Here is a 20,000-nt window from a genome sequence, read left to right on the forward strand (position 1 = left end):
CTCTTACTCAGAAAATTGGGTACATTAGAACACAGCAAATTCGTAGATTACATATTACCTAAAAAAACTGCGGAATTAGAGTTCATGGAAGCTGTAAAAGTACTAAAAGAATGATTTAATCCAAATATATCTCTTTTTCATAAAAGATGGCTGTGCATGAATCTAAGAAAGATGGACAACCAAGATTATTTGACATACGCATCAGTTGTCAATAAAAACTGCGATAATTTTAAGCTTGCAGAACTAACGGTAGAAGATTTTAAATGTCTAATCTTCGCTCAGGGGTTAGTTTCCACGAAAAATGCAGAAATACGCAGACGAGTGTTGTCTAAGCTGGAATCTGAGCAAGATTTAACCCTCCAGAAACTAGCAGAGGACTGTGAAAGGGCCATTACACTAAAAAAGGATTAAAAAAATATAGAAGAATCCGGAGTGGCATATGTAAGAAAAGTTAGAAAACCATACGCACCAACCAAGAACTTTACAAAGAAAAGCAATGGAACGGGATATTCCAAAGATAATAACCATAAATATAGTACAGAATATAACAAGCCTCTTCCTAGATATAACTGATGTGCAGAAAAGCATTGGGAATCAGATTGTCCTTATAAGAAGAAAAAATGCTACATTTGTAAGAAGGTGGGACACAAAAGCGATTGTTGCAGATATAAAGATTACACCAGAAAGAGAGTACAGCAAACAAAATCAAATACAGAATTAGACAAAGATCGGCAAAAATACGTAAAAGTGGAAATATTTAAAACAGCAATAAAGTTACAACTCGACTCCGGCTCCGATGTTTCTATAATAAACCTGAATACGTGGAAAAAGTTGGGAAAACCGGCCATGATGAAAACTAGTAAAGCAGCCCGTACGGTAACTGGTGGTGGTATAAAATTTGAAGGAGAAGTTGTCCTCCCGATAAAATTGAAAGGGATTTCGAAGAAATTAAAAATATTCGTACTAAAAAATAGTGAAAATCTGTTTGGAATAGATTTAATTGAGAAATTCGGACTATGGGATAAGCCAATCAATACATTCTGTAAAAAATTAGAATGTTCTTCTCCAACAACAGTAAATATAAAAGACGATTTAAAAGAATTATTTCCTGAGGCATTCACGACTAACTTAGGTCGCTGCAATAAATTCAAGGCCTCGTTTGAACTTAAAGAAAACGCCAGCCCAATTTTTAGAAAAAAGCGAAATATTCCGTTTGCTGGGTTGGAAAAGATTGATAAAGAATTAAATAGATTGGAACAGACGGGAATTCTATCAAAAATAGAACACAGCGAGTGGGCAGCCCCCAACGTATACGTAAAGAAAAAGAATGACGAAGTTAGGGTGTGCGCAGACTTTTCAACCGGGGTCAACTCCCTATTAAAAGATCACCATTACCCCCTACCAAGCCCAGAGGAAATATTCACGAAGTTGAATGGGGGTAATATCTTCTCCAAGATAGACTTGAGCGACGCGTATTTGTAAATACCGGTCGAGGAGAATTGCTCAAAAATACTATGCATCAATACGCATAAGGGATTATACAAATACAACCGATTGCCTTTTGGCATCAAAGTAGCGCCTGCCATCTTTCAGCAAGCGATGGACACCATGCTAAGTAGTATTGAGTGCGCATGTGCATACCTGGACGACATTGTTGTCAGGAGCAAATCCCTAGAAGAACATAAGGAACATTTGAAACAAGTATTTACTCGAATACAAGAATTCGGCTTTAAAGTAAAAGAAAGTAAATGTGACTTTTGTATGAGCGAGATTAAGTATCTTGGACACATAATAAACAAACATGGACGACGTCCAGACCCAGACAGATCTGCGGCAATAAAAAATATGCCAGCACCCGATAATGTAACAACCTTGCAGAGTTTCTTAGGACTCGCAAATTATTACCAATCTTTTATTGAAGGAATGCATAACTTGCGAGCCCCCTTAAATAATCTGCTTAAAAAGGATACACCGTGGAACTGGACGCAAGAATGTCAAACCGCTTTTGACAAAATAAAGAGCGCACTAACATCCGAATTATTCTTAACGCACTTTGACACAAAGTTAAAAATAGTCGTCGCTAGTGACACTAGCTCCTACGGCTTAGGAGCATGCATTCAACATATTATGCCAGATGGGTCTAGAAAACCAATAGCGCACGCTTCGAGAATGCTGATACCAGCCGAAAGGGCATATTCACAAATCGAAAAAGAAGCGTTGAGCATAATCTTTGCCATGACTAAATTTCACCGATATTTATATGGTAGACAATTCATACTTGAAACCGACCATAAACCGTTAGTCACGATCTATGGATCAAAAAAAGGATTGCCAGTATACACCGCAAATAGATTGCTGCGCTGGGGTACAATACTACTTAATTACGATTTCCAGCTACAACATCTAGCATCAAAAAAGATTTGCCATGCGGGTGGACTGTCAAGACTGATACCACAGAAACACAATCTGGAAGAATCAGTCATTGCAGCAATTCGGACAAATGTTGAAGTAAAAAATATGGTAGCAAACATCATTAAGGAACTACCCGTAACTTTGTCGGACATTAAAAGGGAAGCCGAGAAAGACGAATATATAAAGGACATAAAAGAGAAAATTATAACGGACACAAAGGTGCAGGAAGTTTTCTCCATATGTGACGATGTGTTACTGTACAGTGAGAGAGTGGTGATACCCAAAACATTGCAGAATAGGATGTTAAGAGATTTCCACACAGGACATCCGGGGATAAATCGAATGAAGTCGTTAATGAGAAGCTACGTGTACTGGCGTAACATGGACACTGACATAGCGACAACAATTGATAAATGTAAAGGATGCCAGTTAGCGGCAAAATCTCCACCTATAGTACACAAACCTTGGCCGAAAACCGACCAACCATGGTCGAGAATCCACATGGACTTCGCTGGTCCAGTAGGTGAAAACTATTATTTAATTGTAATGGATAGTTTCACAAAATGGCCGGAGGTAATGCGTTGCAGGAATCCAACAACGAACAACTCAATAGGGTTCCTACACGAGTTGTTTGCAAGATTCGGTGTACCAGACACACTGGTCACTGACAACGGAACGCAGTTCACATCCGCAGAGTTAAGGAATTTTGCGACACGTTCCGAGTGAAGCACATCACGACTCCGCCGTATCATCCAAGGTCGAACGGCCTCACGGAAAGGTTCGTGGACACGCTAAAACGAGCGTTAAAGAAATCCATTGGAACACCAACAGAAAAAGCTTTGCAACAATTCTTGCAAGTATATAGGATTACACCACATCCTAGTACACCATCAAACATATCACCAGCTGATCTAATGTTTGCCAGAAAGGTAAAATCAGCGTTTGACAACCTATTGCCAAGGCAGGCAATTATCCGAAACACTACACACACGAGAAGAAAGAAATATAACTCGGAAGATCGAGTATATTTTAAGTGCTACAGAAATAACACATCTTACTGGGAATGTGGAGTAGTGGATAAACGCATTGGTGATTGTACATACATGATTAAAGGTCCACAGAATATACATAAAAGGCACCTAAATCAGATAAAAAAACGTCATATCCAAGATGATGATGATACGACAACAGTCGAAGAGGAGGACACCATAGATAGCATATACGAATCTTTTAATTTGGAACCGCCTCAAAATGCACCTGAACCCCGAAGATCAGGTAGGAAAAGAAAAGTGAATGAACCATTAATGGTAAACCCAAAAAGAAAAAGATATTGAAATCTGTGTGACTTCAAATCTTGGGAGGGGGGTGTTGTGGTGGCAACCACTTATTTGCATATGCGAATAACATAACACTATAAATGGCAAGCCTAGGTTGGCCTTGGTGTGTCTTACTCAAATGCCACCGGAAGTGACGCCGAAGAGCGTACATGTCCTCCCACCAAGACTCTCTGACTCGACACCGTCATTTGTACATATTGTAAATATACCTTTTCTTTAATACACTTATGATTGCGTTATCTGGTTGTTTGCGTCTTCATTGTATTTCCTTACTAATTATTGTTCAACCTTGCAACCACAACAGATATAAAAAGTTTTAAAAAGTTGTGAACCGACCGACCGCTTCTCTGAAAAAAGCCTTTCTTGGACATACACAAAAAGCGAACATACATTTTCGCTTTTATATATATAGATTAGTAAAGGGTAGATGAAGCAATCACCTAGATATGGTGCCTCATTAAAACCCTGCTCCCCCCCCCACATAACCTCATGGAATATGCTCTGATGAGCTCGTTGCACTTGTGCCCCCTCGACGTGCATATCCCTGACAAACTTACTTAACAACAAAATCTCACCCCTTCATTGTTCAAGTCCTTAAAATGCCAGAAAGCTTTTCTACTCTAATAGTTTCTTCCTTTGAACAGCTAGACTTTGGAATTCCCTTCCTGCTACCTGCTTCCCTGGCTGTAATGATATGCAGAAGTTTAAATGTAATGTAAACTAACATCTTGGTAATTTTTCTTAGGCATGGGCCGAAATAGTAGTCCCTTACGTCCAAGTGACGATATGCCTTGTTAGGGGTTAACGTGAGTAAAAAAAAAAAAAAAAAAAAAAAAGTGCTAAAAATAGATCTATTATAAGATTAAAGGAATCACGCTATATAAAAGAGGGATGCTGATCTGATGGAGAGTGCTTTCAACAGAATAAACGGGGAGAATGAAAAAGAAAAAGATTTAAATTAAAGGAGAAGAAAATTATATACTAGCAAGCCACCCGGCATTGCCTGGTCATAAAATATCATTTTTCAGGTCTCAGGTTTGTTATTGCAGTCATCAATGATCATGACTCCTCAGTCTCCTCTAAATTCAGTCTTTCTAACGACATTTCCTAATATCAAGATTTTTCCAAACCGCCCGCATTAAATGGCCGAAGAACTTTAACTGTCTGGCATGGACGGTATTGAGGTTTGTTATTGACGTCATCAATGATTATGACTCCTCAGTCTCCTCTGCATTCAGTCTTTCTAATAAGATCTATAGTCGTGTTTCCAGTGACCGTGTTGAAACGGTCAGTGAACTTTTTTCATTGTTTTCCTCTGCTTTTTTTTCAAACATTTCCTAATATCAAGATTTTTCCAAACCGCCCGCATCAAATTACCGAAGAACTTTAACCATCTGGCATCGACGGTATTGACTGGTGATCTGCTGTACTCTGTCTTATGCATGACTTTTTTGTTTGTCTTCGTTTCTGTCCATGAGATTCGTAGAATTCTCCTTAAAAAAACATATCTCCGCTGCTTCCAAACGACTTTCAGCCGCCTTCCTTACTGTCCAACATTCGCAACCGTAAAAGAGAACTGACCAACTGTAGGTCTTCAAGATTGTGATTTTTTTGTGTTCTGTTTTATGTTTCTGCTTTGCAAGCTGCACTCCATCTGCCATCACGATTCTTTTCTTAATTTCCGCATCACTTTTACCATTAAATGTAATAGTGAGTAATAAAAAAAAAGGTGCATATAGCTTCCAAAGTCACGGAGATAATTTTCCAAGTCGATTTCTAAAAACAGTCCAACACATGCCAGCATGTAAAAATGACGATGACAATAATAAAGATGATGGTGATAAAATATTTAGATCATTAAAAAAATACGTTTGACTGGCTTTTTTTTTTAATTACATTTTCACCCCAAACAAGGCACATTGCCATTTTGGTGTAGGGGGCTACTATCAGAGACCTAAGTTGCAGGGGTACTATGTAGGGAGTTAGGCAGTAAGATGTTGGTTCATGTTACACTTGAACTTCTGCATGTCAGTACAGTTGGGAAAGCACGGACCTGGAAGGGAAAGTCTAGCGGTTCTGGGGAAGAAACTACTGAAGTAGAAAGCTCTCTTACATCTAGGGATCTCTACTGTGTAGGGGTAGGATTTAGCTTCTTGTCGGGTGTGTCGAGGGTATTTACGTCATGGGGACACAAATGCTTGCAGTCCGTCAGAGCATTTACCATCAAAATACTTGTAGAACAGGCAGAGGGATGCAATATTTCGTCAGTGGGACAGAGGCTGAAGCTTAAAAGTCAACAAACAAATAAAAAAAAAAAAACGAGCATCCTGTCTCTAAATCCTCCTGTCCTCGCTCCTCTAAGGTGAAATTTACTTTCGTTTCCATTAGTAGAAAAGTGCATTCTCTCATTGGTAAGTAATGTTTCAGGAAAGATAACTTAGATATGCTTCAAGAGGGATAACTCTTGAATATTTTGAGCAAGCACTTCTTTTTAAAAATTTTTTTTACATATTTCTAATTAAGACTTTGTGTTTCTTGTTTATTTTAAAGGTCCGATATAGGTTATACGACAAACTCTCCGAAGCTACTCTACAACTCGAAGATGAAATGGTGGTAATTATTTTGTTCCATGCTCATATTTTACTTTATGTGTGTGTGTGTGTGTGTGTATGTGTGTGTATGTATACATATAAATATATGTGTGTATATGCATGTGTATATATATTTGTATATATATATATGTGTATATAGGTGTGCATATATGTGTGTGCATATGTGTGAATATATATGTATGTATTTATGTACATGTATATATGTATATATATATATATGCATGTGTGTATATATATATATGTGTGTATATATATGTGTATTATATACATATATATGTGTACATATATGTGTGTGCATATATATGTATATTCTACTAGTACATACACACACACACACATATATACAATAATTATTTAAAATATATATATATATATATATATATATATATATATATATATATATATATATATATATATATATATTATTACCCTTCACCGGACTATCCATTCATGTGAAATCTTTTTATCATTTTTCTTTTACCTCCTATTCCCTTTACCACACCTTTTTTTTAACCAAGTAAGATCTGTGACTTACTTGTAGTTTCATTAAATACTTTTATATGCAAAATCCTGCATTTTGCTAATTCCTTCCCTCTAATGTGAAGGAGAGTATTTCTTCGAAACTCCGCGGATTAAGGACTATTCACTTATTTTGTGCTTCCTTTTTTAAAATTAAATATGTTTTTAACTCTTTTTCAAGATGTCTTTTAACGTGTTTTATTAATCATTTGTTTGTATTATAACCTCTATTTCCTTTTCGGTTTTATTGAGCTTTTACATCTGGTTGAGATTACTTTACTTGTAAATATTAACTCTTTAATATTTATAATATATTTTCAGTTTACCATTTTGATTACCTTGGTAAACTTATTGTAATTTTATATATATATATATATATATATATATATATATATATATATATATATATATATATTTCTGTGGAAATATTTTTCAATTATATTTCAGTTTTTATATATACAAATCCTTAATTTGATAAGCTCAATATGATTACAGAGCACATAACAAATAAATGAGAAAAGTCTATATTCCAAATTTCATGATGTAAGTTTCAACGGAATTAAAGGAATGGATTGTAAGATGGTCAACACCATGAAATTTGGAATATAGACATTTGCCATTTATTTGTTACTAGAGGGGGTACCCAGCGTTGCCCGGGTGTTTGTAGGTGTGTGTGTGGTGTTAAATAAAAAAGAACTCGGGGGAGGGGGTGTATGATCTGAGGCGAAGTTTGAAAATAAAATCGGCCAGCCAGAATGAGTTAGTGAAAGATGTTTGAATTTATTTAAGAACGAAATTGACAGGTGCGCGGCCGGAAGTCGTCAAGCGTTACGACGACGACGATGACGATGACGACGACGACGACATAGGTTTGTTTGTTATAAGCGAAGTAAAAAAAGAAAACAACATTAACACTTAAGCGGAGGGGGGGAAAACACAAACAAAACTAACGTAAGGCAAACGAATGATGAAAACAGAAAAACGAACACGTGAAAAATGGCTTCAATAAGCCTGTTTCGATATTAAAATTTAAAAAATCGGTGTTTTTGAATGCCGCTAATAATAAGCGAAGTAAAAAAAAAAAAAAAAAAAAAAAGCAGAAAAACAAAACACTGGTTCAATATTTAAATTTAAAAAATCGAAAAAAAAAAAAACCATCTCAACCACGATTCGAACCCAAAAAGTTTAGATAATGAACCAAGGACTTAAGCAACTGAGCTAAGGCGACGTACATGAAACTTGTTCGGTTTTTCAACTATTTAAAGTAAATCAGGTCACGATGTCATCTGTCGCATGCGTAGAATCGGTCATTGTCACGAGAGGACCGTTTTTGCTGACCCCCCCCCTGTCAAAAATTGTCGATTTCGGGGTGAAAAAGTTAACGTTTTTGGCCAATTTTTCAATATTTTTCGAACAAAGGATGGAGCTTCGATGTGATTCTGAGTTTGTGAATTTTCGTTGTGTCTGTCGAAAGTTTTTAGCAGACATCCAAACATACACACAAACATACATACATACATACATACATTTTCGTTTTTATATATATAGATATGTGTATATGTATACACTAGTAGAATACTCATGCTACGAGGGGCATGAGCAATAATTATCTTTATATTAGCTTTAAATTTGGATTTTTTTTATCTTTCTTAGGTGGAGGGATGCATGGTATAGTTTTGATGTTTCACCCCATATAACTTAAAAAGAAATAATGTGCTTACATTAATACCCTGTTGCCTAGAATATATATATTCCATAATTCATACTGATAACATAATATCAATAGTTTAGGATTTTATCAATCATCTGCATATTATTGACTAGTGAGGGTACGCGGCGTTGTCCGCATGTGGTGAGGTATGTGTGTGTTAAATCAAAACAAAATGGAAAATAAAGAAAACAGCGAACGTGATGGGGGGGGAAAAAATTTAAAAACGAACAAAAAAAATATTAAAACTTAAAAAATCGAACATGCAATCCTAAGATAACGACACTGCTGCTATATCGACTGGTCTATAACCGCGTCAGCGAAATTGGGTCATTTTTTTTTTTTAATTTTAAACTAATTCAAGAAAGAACGTTTTTTGCACATGCATGTATGACTAAATTGTCATGAAGGAACGATTTTTTGCTACCCCTCCCTGTAGAAAAGTGTCCAGTTGAGGGTGAAGTAATAAATGTTTTTAGCAAATTTTTCGATATTTTTCATCTGAAGGGTCGAGTTTCAAAATGATACCAATCTCGTGAAAATCCATCGCTTCTGTCGAAAATTTTTGCAAGACATACAAACACACATACAAACATACATACATACTTTTAAACAGATTTTTGCCCTTTATATTATAGACTAGCCTGAGTGCCCAGCGGGGGTTTGGAGGTGTGTGTTGAGCAAAGAAAAAAAAGTGGTAGTAGGTAGGCAGGGTCGCATCCGTACTGCGAAGGAAGAAAAGAATGTTAAAAAAAACGTGATGCTGTTGCGTCCATCGCCAAACCAGAAGTGACCTAGGTTTAAATTAAGGTTAGTCAATCGAAAAGAGGTGATGACTTTCGAAAATATCGGCGAAAAAAGCGACCCCTCCCTGTAGAAAAGTGCTCAGTTGAGGATGAAGGAATGAATGTTTTTGGCCAATTTTTCGATATTTGTCGTCCGAAGCATCGAGCTTCAAAATGATACCGATCTCGTGAAAATCAGTTAACTCTGGCAAAAGTTTTTGCAAGGCATACAAACATACATACATACATGATGATTGCAACGTCTTGTCAGACGAGTGCCACTCCCTCAGACACTTAAAGTCCATGAGCCCAAAAATGACTTCTATCGCCACAGGACCATTTTAATAGACAAATGCTTGAGGGAGTATCTATACACAGATGATGTTACAGAGTCTTAGCTTTGTATGACAGCTAAGTCTCTCTCTCGGTTAAAAATGTTGAGATCCAGCAACAAGCAAGAGCAAGAAAGCCAGCAACAAGTTAAACTGCAGACCAGCTTAATGCGGGTAATGGTCTCCCGCTTTATGGTTTTTTAAATCAGAGATTTGCTTCTCCTAGAAAGATTTGCTTCTCCTAGAAAGATTGCCTTCACCACGGCTTACGGGAGCCCTCTCCACCCCAAAACATACATGATGATTGCAACGTCTTGTCAGACGAGTGCCACTCCCTCAGACATTTAAAATCAATGAGCCCAAATGCCTGAGGGAGTATCTATACAAAGATGATGTCACAGAGTCTTAGCTTTGTACGACAGCTAAGTCTTTCTCTCGGTTCAAAATGTTGAGATCCAGCAACAAGCAAGAGCAAGATAGCCAGCAACAAGTTAAACTGCAGACCAGCTTAATGCGGGTAATGGTCTTCCGCTTTATGGTTTTTTAAATCAGAGATTTGCTTCTCCTAGAAAGGTTGCCTTCACCACGGCTTACGAGAGCCCTCTCCACCCCAATACACATATACACACACACACAAATATACACGGTGCTAGTTGGCCGTTGACCCAGAAAAAGAGTTCATTCGCCCTTTGGAAGGTCTTGTTTTTAATCCTTCAGGGAGACTAGCCACCCTCCTCACCAAACAAGTCTGGTGGGGGAACCAGTTTAGTCGCCGGTGACCCGACCATGAGGCAGGTAGTACTGGGTTACATGGTACCAGTAGCATATGACATGACCTGAACATACATACATACATACATACATTTAAACAGACGGGTGCATGTACACTGATTCTTTTTAAACATGTATTAATACAAAATTTTATAAAGAGCAAGACTTTTCTCTGTTAAATTTTTATTTAAAAGTTTTTCCATGTCAAGTGTGAGTTTGGGTGAATGCACTGCTTGGATGGTAAAGCATGTAATAAAAAAAAGTGCCCATGTTAGATATTCCAAAATAGCTAATCTTCAGACACAAAATACAAATGTAATACATATGTAAAACATATACAAAAGTACACACAATTTCTTATTTTACTAATACAAGCAGTGGAACTCACCTCTCCATCCTCCATAATATTAACTGATAAAATGAAGGATGGGGAGTGAGGTTCGCTGCTTGTATTAGTAAAATAAGAAATTGCGTGTACTTTTGTATATGTTTTACATATGTAATACATATATATTACAGTTGTATTTTGTGTCTGAAGATTAGCCATTTTGGAATATCTTTTAACAAAATAATGTTTAAGCTTGTTCGAATGGTTATGAAACGATTATAACACTAAATAATTACCTTTACCTTCTATCTTTCTATATATATATATAGAGAAAATAAAAAAGGAACAAACCGTATTATGTGTTCACCAACGTTTCGTCTTTATTTCGAGACTTCCTCTGGGTGAAATAAAGACGAAACGTTGGTGAACACATAATACGGTTTGTTCCTTTTTTATTTTCTCTATTTTGTCGGAATACTATTTCCATTATTTTCATCATATATATATATATATATATATTACCCATCTTTCTATATATAAAGCAAAATGTGTGTGATCATTTTTATGCATGTCTCGCAAGGGCTTTTTTTCGCCGCGATTCTTGGCAAGGGGGGGGTAGAACTGTTTATACACCCCCAAGATAATAATATCTAGGATCTAGGATTTGGGAACGCAGGTCGCCTCTAGATTTATTTATGTCGACTTTTATGAGATTCGCGCTATTTCGCTCTGTCCCCTGTTTGTCCTGCTTTTTACTATAAATACAGTGAAACTAAATTCAAACGGGTCGTATTCTCGATGCCGAAAGCAATCAGCTTTGATCAATGTGGGGCCAAACTCCTTATATCAGACAATTGCTATTCAATCTGGACAATGGGGATCTGGTTTCCCCCTCCCAAACATTTTGGCAATGGGGAGCTGGTTTCCCCCTCCCCAACATCTTGGGGAAACAACTAGCCAAAGTTTGGTAAACAAACAAAAGTTAAGTCCGCTACTTCTATTTGACCTCACTAAACACCCCACTAGTGTATAATAAAACACATGTTGTAATATACGACCATCTTGGTTATTGTCGAATTATAAACATATATGCTCAAGTAACTGGGTTAATTAATATTGACTCTGGTTTAATTGATATATGAACATTACCGGAATTTAATAAACAAATTTTTATCAATATATTAAATTACATATATAATATATTTATAATTTATAAATATAGTTTCAGCTAGACGGGTGTTTTTCATGAAAGTTTGGTGAGTGGGGGAACATAGATTGGAGCTCAGACGAGCATTTACCATAAAGTTTAGGCACAGATATAGAGTGGGGGAAATTATTGATAGTGACTTCAGCTAGACGGGTGTTTTTCATGGAAGTTTGGCAAGAGGGGGACCATAGATTGGAGCTCAGACGAGCATTTACCATAAAGTTTAGGCACAGATATAGAGTGGGGGAAATTATTGATAGTGACTTCAGCTAGACGGGTGTTTTTCATGAAAATTTGGCAAGAGGGGGACCATAGATTGGAGCTCAGACAAGCGTTTGCCATGAAGTTTATTTAAATTATTGATAGTGGTTTCAGCTATGCATACCTAGTCAAGATTTGTCTTATCATAAAAAAATAATCTTACTTTTCTGTTACAGGTTGTTCCGTTGAATGAAGAAAGTACTCGCCTGAATGTGGTCTTAAGAAGGGTAACTACCATCTTCTTTTCTATCGAAGCATTTTAAAGCGATTTTAGTTTTGAAATTTGAGCAGGCCTTATAGACGGGTCAATGTAGCAAGAGGGCCAGCTCATAATAGCAAAGGCACGTCATATAACCTGGGATCCATACCAAAGTTGTTACACATTTTCGACCCAATCTGTAGAAGTGGCTGAAGGAAAGGGGTACCTACTTACAATGTCTCCCCACGGGACACAGTTAGGCACCAGGGTCGTTTTTTTAACGTGGAGAAAAGGAACAAAAATTAAAAATTGTTTCAGTCAGGAAGGATTTCTCCTCCACTGAGATAGAACAAGAAGGGGTAAGGGTAACCTTAGATATGGTACAAAAGGTGGCTCAACATCACTGGCAACCATTTCAGGTGCAAGATTGACCCTGAAAATTTGATTTTGATGACAATAAAAACATAGGAGTGTAAAACATTTATTGATCATCATTCCATCCTGAGCAAGGCCTCGTCTCCCTACTAGTATATATGTATATATCATTTGTAAACAATTCCAATATCACAAGTATATTTATATAACATTCATGTTATTTGTTAGTATATCTATATTATATTGATAAAAGTGAAATTGTCTGTCTGTGTGTGTACATTTCCCTACCAAACTACTCTGTCAATTTTTAGTCTACAGACTTGAGATTTGACATATGGGGTATTGAGATTTGAGAAAATCTTCATAATCCGTTTTCGGATAGAAATTTGGCTGTTAAGGGGTCAAAGTTCAACGATTTGACCTTTGAGAACTTTATCAAACTCCTCTGCCAATTTCGGGTCTAAACACTTGAAATTTTAGATATAGGTTCCTTGGACATGGATCTAACTTAATAACTTGATTTGAGCCCAAAACAATTAATGTTAAGGGGTCATAATAGAGGTCAAAGCTTTAAAAAAAAATTGACCTCTGCAGTTTCTACCAAATTACTAAAGACAATTTCTGGTCTAAACATTTGAAATTTTACATAAAGTGTATTCAGAAATAGGGCAAATTTTTTAATCGGTTTGGGTCGAAAATTTGAGCTACAAATATATAAATCTATGTATGTATGTTTGCATGTCTGCCTAAAACTTTCGACAGAGGCGACGGATTTTCAGAAGATCAGTATCGTTTTGAAGCTTGACCCTTCAGACGACAAATACCAAAAAATTGGCTAAAAACATTAATTTCTTCACCCTCAACTGGCATTTTTCTACAGGGAGGGATCGCTTTTTTCGCCAGTATTTTCGAAAGTCATCCTCTCTTTTCGATTGTCTAGCCTATGTTACTTCCAGTTTGGTGGTGGTCGTAACAGCAAAGACGTCACATTTTTTTCCTGTTCTTTTCCTCCTTCGCGGTATGGGTTCGAGCCTGCCTTCCTACTACCACTTTTTTTTTTTTTATTTTTGCTCAATACACCTCCAAACACCTGGGCAACGACAGGCACCCATGATAGTATATCTATAAAAGTGAAAATGTCTGTCTGTCTGTCTCTCTGTCTGTGTACATTTCCCTACCAAATATCTCTGTAAATTTTCAGTCTACAGACTCAAAATTTGACATATGGGGTATTGAGATTTGGGAAATTCTTTTTTATTGGGTTTCGGCCAGAAATTTTGCTGTCAAGGGGTTAAAGTTCAACGATTTGACCTTTGAGAACTCTACCAAACTCCTCCGCCAATTTTGGGTCTAAACCCTTGAAATTTTATATATAGGTTACTTGGACATGGATCTAACTTTATAATTTGATTAAAACAATAAAAAGGGGTCATAATTGGGATCAAAGTTTAAAAAATTGACCTCTGCAGTCTCTACGAAATTACTCAGTCAATTTTTGGTCTAAACATTTGAAATTTTACATAAAGTGTATTCAGACATAGGGCAAGCTTTTTAATTGTTTTTTGGTCGAAAATTTGGCTGCCAAGGGGTCAAAGTTCAAAAGATTTTACCTTTGCGATCTCTAGTAAACTATTCAGCCAATTTTGGGTCTAAACATTTGAAATTTTACAGAAAGAGTATTCAGACATGCAGCAAGCTTTTTAATAAGTTTTTGGGCGAAAATTTTGCTGTCAAGAGGTCGAAGTTGAAAAAGTTGACCACTGCAGGCTCTACCAGATTCCTCTGTCAATTTTGTGTCTAAAAACTTGAAATTTTACATGTAGGTTACTTGGACATGGGTCAACCATTTTAATTTCATTTGAGCCCATAACAATAAATGTAAGTCAAAATTTGGGTCAAAGTTAAAAAAATTTGACCTCTGCTGTCTCTACCAACATCTCTCTATGGTAGGTAAGGAAGCCTATTATATAGAAAGGCATCCCGGTACATATGCAGACTTTTAAATATATATTACATATGCACATGAAGTTATAAACAGTACATAGGGCCCGAGCAAAGCCGGGCTGAACTCCTAGTATGTGTGTGTGTACTCTTATTACATTATATTATATTGTTACTTGCATCAATGTGATCTGATAGAAGTTCCATATGGTATGATATTTCGGAAACATTACCTTTATCAGATGTGTTTAACTTTACTTCAAACGTACATATGGAGGCCTCTGTTATATTTTGATGGGCTTTATAAAGCCATGTATATATTAGATAGAATACATCCATTAAATTAATATTCCTTTTTTTCTTTCCTTTTCTTTTTTTTTTTTTTTTTTTTTTTTTTTGCTAATTACAGATTAAATTTTTTTTTTTTATTTCAGTTGCAATGGAAACTTTTGGAGATGTGGGCCCCCGAGGAGGATTGAGAGGATTGTAGTTCAGTTAAATGATAACTCTTGTGAAACGGAGAAAAAAAGAACAACAGTTATACTCGAAAAAAAAAAAAGATGCTTATTTAGAAATACACAAAAATACATCAAAATCTTTATGATGTACATACTCGTCACGGAAACGAAGATGTCATATGCCAAAAATCATGTAAATTGATAAAATAATTTCCTTTTTATTTAAGGAAATCAAATGTTACAATTCTTAGCGATTTTTATTTAAATTATTTTGAATATAAACAAAATCTCTGTAGTCGAATTGAATTGTCATGCTTGACTGCTTGAATCTTTTGCAAAATTTAAAATATGGCGCCCACCAGCAGTTCTCCTATTCAACGCGTCATAAAATTTGATTTGCTAAAAAAAAAAAAAATACTTGAACAATTTACGTGATTTTTGGAGTATGACATCTTCGTTCAATGATAAGTAGATACAACATAAAAAATTTTCTGTATTTAAAAAAAAAAAAAATTATTAAATAAGCGTAATTCTAAATAAGTACATTAAAAGTTTTACACAGAAACGGACCTTTTACACACATAAAAAAAATAAATAAGCTTGGAAAATTCATTTTACACACACACACACACACACACACACACACACACACACACACACACACACACACACACAAACGTTTTAACAGAATTTACAAATTAAAAGGCGCTTCTATACTATTGGGACGAAATTTCGGAAATCGTAATATTGAATTTCACATGAAAACAATGGTATCTACGTATTCCTTGCATTTTTAAGATGATTATATCCAAAAATTACGAAAATCGATAAGGTAGAAAATTATTTATTAAAGAAAATAAAAAAAATAGAATTTGATGAAAATGACAGTAAGGCACAGGAGAGTTCAAAAGGGAGGTAATTTTCAGTTTCGATTTAAACAAGATGGCGATAATTTTTCACTTGCTACAACGATTAAAGTTGTTTTTTTTTTTTTTAATAATTCAGTAATATTCAGGTAATAATTTGGAAGCTACCATTGTAATTTATTAGAATTGACGGAAAAAAAAAAATCGGTTGAAACTATTTTTTTTTTTATCTGAAAACTCCATTTATCGACTACAAAATCTCATCCCAATAGTGTAGAAGCGCCAATTTAAAAGTAAAAATAAAGTCGATATTTTGACTTTGTGTGTACAACTTTTGTTCATGGACTCTGCGGCGCTACGCGCGCACACATTCCAATATAGATGCAGATATATTAAAGCATTGAGTTTTATTTTGAGAAATTAGGGACGCATATGCATCGCTTATGTTTTACTTCAATATTAAAAAAGTTGCACAAAAAAATTGGGGATTTAACAGAGAAGCCAACAAAGGAAAAAAAGGGGGCGGGGTGAAATAAAAATCGGCATTTCTACATATTTTTCGAGACTTTTTATTTTTGCATTACTTCCCCTGTTTTCTTGACGGTGATAGCTAATTTGGTGTCCCCGACAAAACATCTTCCAACACGATGTCCGAATGGCATAAATTATTATTGGCTCACAAGGAGCTTTCACATAGGTCATCAAAGATGTCTCCTTGAAAACAACCTGTGGCGTTCCCTGAAAGCTGAGTGACAACAAGTCTCCTCAGATTTCCGGTACTCTCCACCTCTTTCAATAACATTTGCAAAGAAATTTGCATTATCACAACAGCCTTTTACTACTGAGTTCTCAGCAGCGGCCATTGGTCTCCACTGGAATTTAAGTGGCTATAAGCCTCCCCAAGGTCCCAGTTCTCTTTACACTTGTCCAGCAGAGGTCTGGTCAGTGCTCTTTCCTCGGTCTTTCCATCTTCCTTGACCCATCTCGACTATTTGGTATTTCTCTTTTGAGGGAGGAGATGATGGGGCAATGGTGGGGGGGGATGGGATAGCGAATTTATAGATATGCAGTTTCAATGTTCTTGATGCTATGTAACGTTTCTTCATGTTTTGCTTCTGCAGCAGTTTGTCTGGCTCGTGCATGTGGCTCATGTGTATTACTTTTTGCATTCAAGGGTGTTCCTTAATACAGGGCGGCCCCCCAAAAAACGGGCCCTTACTCTATAACATAAACCCTACACGGGGCCCGTTTTTTTTGGTTATCCTGTATTTTAGCTATTTTTATTATCGTTATTCATAATATCTTTGCAGCCATTCCTCTGATTCTAATTTCTCCCATTCTTTTTTTCAAAGTTTTTCGGAATAGTTCCTAGTGCTCCTAATATAATAGGTATTATTTTGATTTTCTTGATCATCCATATCTCTTTCAGCTCTCTGGCTAACTCTGTGTATTTGCTCCGTTTCTCCTTTTCTTTGATATTCACCCTGTGGTCAGCTGAAACAGCAAAGTCTACGATTTGACAGGACTTTTAATTCTTGTTAATTATTACAACATCTGGTCTTCTTGCTTGGATGGGTTTATCGGTTTGTATGTCCATGTCCCATAGGATTTTGTGATTCCCGTTTTCAAGTACTGTTGCTGACCTATACTTGTACCATTTGTCTGTGCGTTTGAGATGCCGTTGCTTGCATAATTTTTCAGTGTACTGCTCTCGCCGTTTGTTCATGCCTGTTCATGTATCCCTTTCGGGCCAGTTTGCTGCATTTGCTTACTATATGGTTTATCGTTTCGTCTCTTTGTCCACAGAGTCTGCATTTGCTGTTTTCTTGTGTTTTGTCGATCTTTACTTTGATGTGGTTGGTTCTTATTGAGTTATCTTGTGCTGACATTATTAGGGATTCAGTTTCTCGGTTTACGTGTTCTTTTCACATCCATGTGCAAGTGTTTTCATTATTTTCATCTTTTGTCATCCTTATGAATCTTCCGTGTAGTTGTTTCTCTTCTCATTTTTCTTTTCTTGTTTTATCCTTCGTCTCTTTGTTTTCTGTTTTGTTGACGTTTTCACTCTCTCTCTCTCTCTGCCACCATTATTATCCTTTCAATGTTCTGCATTGTGCATTTCACTAGTTCTTTTTTGGTGTCATTCACACAGTCTTCTATACAGATAAGTCCTCTCCTGCTGTCTTTCCTTTTCACGTAGAGTTGGTCAACATTGTCCTTTGGGTGTAGCACGTTGTGCATGGTCATGAGTTTCCTGGTCCTTTGATCGAGCTGTCTCAGTTCTTTTTTAGTCCACCCTATGAACGGTCCAGAGTATCTTACTAGTGAAATTGCACATGTATTCTGCTGTAGAATTTGGTTCCAGGAGTTTTCTTATTCTACTGAGGTATTCCTGTCCAATTCTCTCTTTCATTTCTGTTGCTTTGATGGTGTCTGCTTCCAGAACTCCCATATAGGCGTCTTGTTCCCTCATCTCGGTTGGATAGTTTCATGCCTTCTGTCATCTCCAGTTTTCCCTTTCTTATAACTATTATTATTATTATTATTATTATTGGCTCACAAGGAGCTTTCACACAGGTCTTCAGAGATCTTTCCCTGAAAACAACCTATGGTGTTCTCTGGAATCTGAGTGATAACAAGTCTCCCCAAGTTTTCCAGTATTATCCGCCTGTTTCGATAACATTTGAAAATAAATATGCATCATCACAACAGCTGCTTTCCATTGATTTCTCATTGGCAGCGGCCATTGGTCTTAACTGGAATTTGAGTGGCAATAAGCCTCCCTAAGGTCCCAGTCCTCTTCGCACTTGTACAGCGGAGGTCTGGTCAATTCTTACTCCCCATCTTTCTTTCCTTCTTGACTACTTGGCTATTTGGTCTCACTCTTTTTTGGGGGGGGGGGGCAGTGATGTGATAATGGGGGATTATTATTATTATTATTATTATTTTTTTTTTTTTTTTTTTTTTTTTTTCTTCTTTGTAAAACATTGTTAAATTAAATAAATTAGTTGAAAAAAATAACTTCATAATCATGGAGCATCTATTTCTTGTAACTGTTAACTTTCTTTTTTTTTATGTGAATCATTCTTAAAAGTAAATAAACATATTTTTTTTTACATAAAAGTGTCATCCTTCCGCCGAATTACATATAATAATGCAATTACTAATGCTACAAATGTTGCTAATAATTCGTCTAAAAACGTGATGAATTCCTTCAATCAAAATATCTTTTGGAAGATGCTTCATCGGGGACACCAAATCAGCTATCACCGTCAAGAAAACAGGTGAAGTAATGCAAGAATAAAAAGTCTCGAAATATATGTCGGATTGTCAAAGAATCAAATATACAATAAGTGAATGGAAGCATAGTCAATAAAAGTTACTTTTATACCTGGCTCATTTTTTCTTCTTTTTTTTTCTTTTTCTTTTTTTTCTTCTTTTTTTTTTCTTTTTTTCTTTTTAAATACCTAGCTCATTTTTTCTTCCTTTTTTTCTTTCTCTTTTCTTTTTTTCTTTTTTTCTTTTTTAAATACCTGGCTCATTTTTTCTTCCTTTTTTTTTTCTTTTTCTTTTTGTTCTTTCTTTTTTTTCTTTTTTTTTTTTTTTAAATACCAGGTGTCTTCAATAAGTTCCCAAACTTTTTTCGCAGGTGCACTTTTCTTAATAGTACACACATAAAACGCTAGTCCCCTTCAAAGTAATCTCCTCCGGCTGCAATCACAGCTTATTTCATCTCTTCACTTGTCTCATAACGACAGCCTCTAAGGTTCTCCTTGAGCTTAGGGAATAACCAAAAGCCACAGAGAGCAAGGTTTCGACCATATGAGTGTGAAGAATAGTCTTGATGCCCATTTTGGTCAAATAGTCTGTGACAAAGATGGAGCAAACT

At 36.0% G+C, this 20,000-nt stretch overlaps 1 protein-coding gene across 2 annotated transcripts in view; it reads left to right on the forward strand.

Annotated features, from left to right (window-relative positions):
• Positions 1-15,922, forward strand: part of LOC145258341 (uncharacterized) — a 99,590-nt gene extending 83,668 nt beyond the window's left edge. The window contains exons 14-16 of one of the 2 annotated variants that reach the window (XM_080116532.1): positions 6,300-6,362; positions 12,449-12,499; positions 15,222-15,922. In XM_080116532.1, the coding sequence (XP_079972658.1) occupies positions 6,300-6,362; positions 12,449-12,499; positions 15,222-15,266 (159 nt within the window). In that variant the 3' untranslated portion in view covers positions 15,267-15,922. The remainder of the gene's footprint in view (positions 1-6,299; positions 6,363-12,448; positions 12,500-15,221) is intronic. The other variant, XM_080116533.1, reaches the window with a different exon arrangement.
• The last annotated feature ends 4,078 nt before the right edge of the window (positions 15,923-20,000 follow it).

This window comes from Euprymna scolopes, chromosome 33 (assembly GCF_053919585.1).
Source record: "Euprymna scolopes isolate OS-2025 chromosome 33, ASM5391958v1, whole genome shotgun sequence".
Lineage (NCBI taxonomy): Eukaryota > Metazoa > Mollusca > Cephalopoda > Sepiida > Sepiolidae > Euprymna > Euprymna scolopes.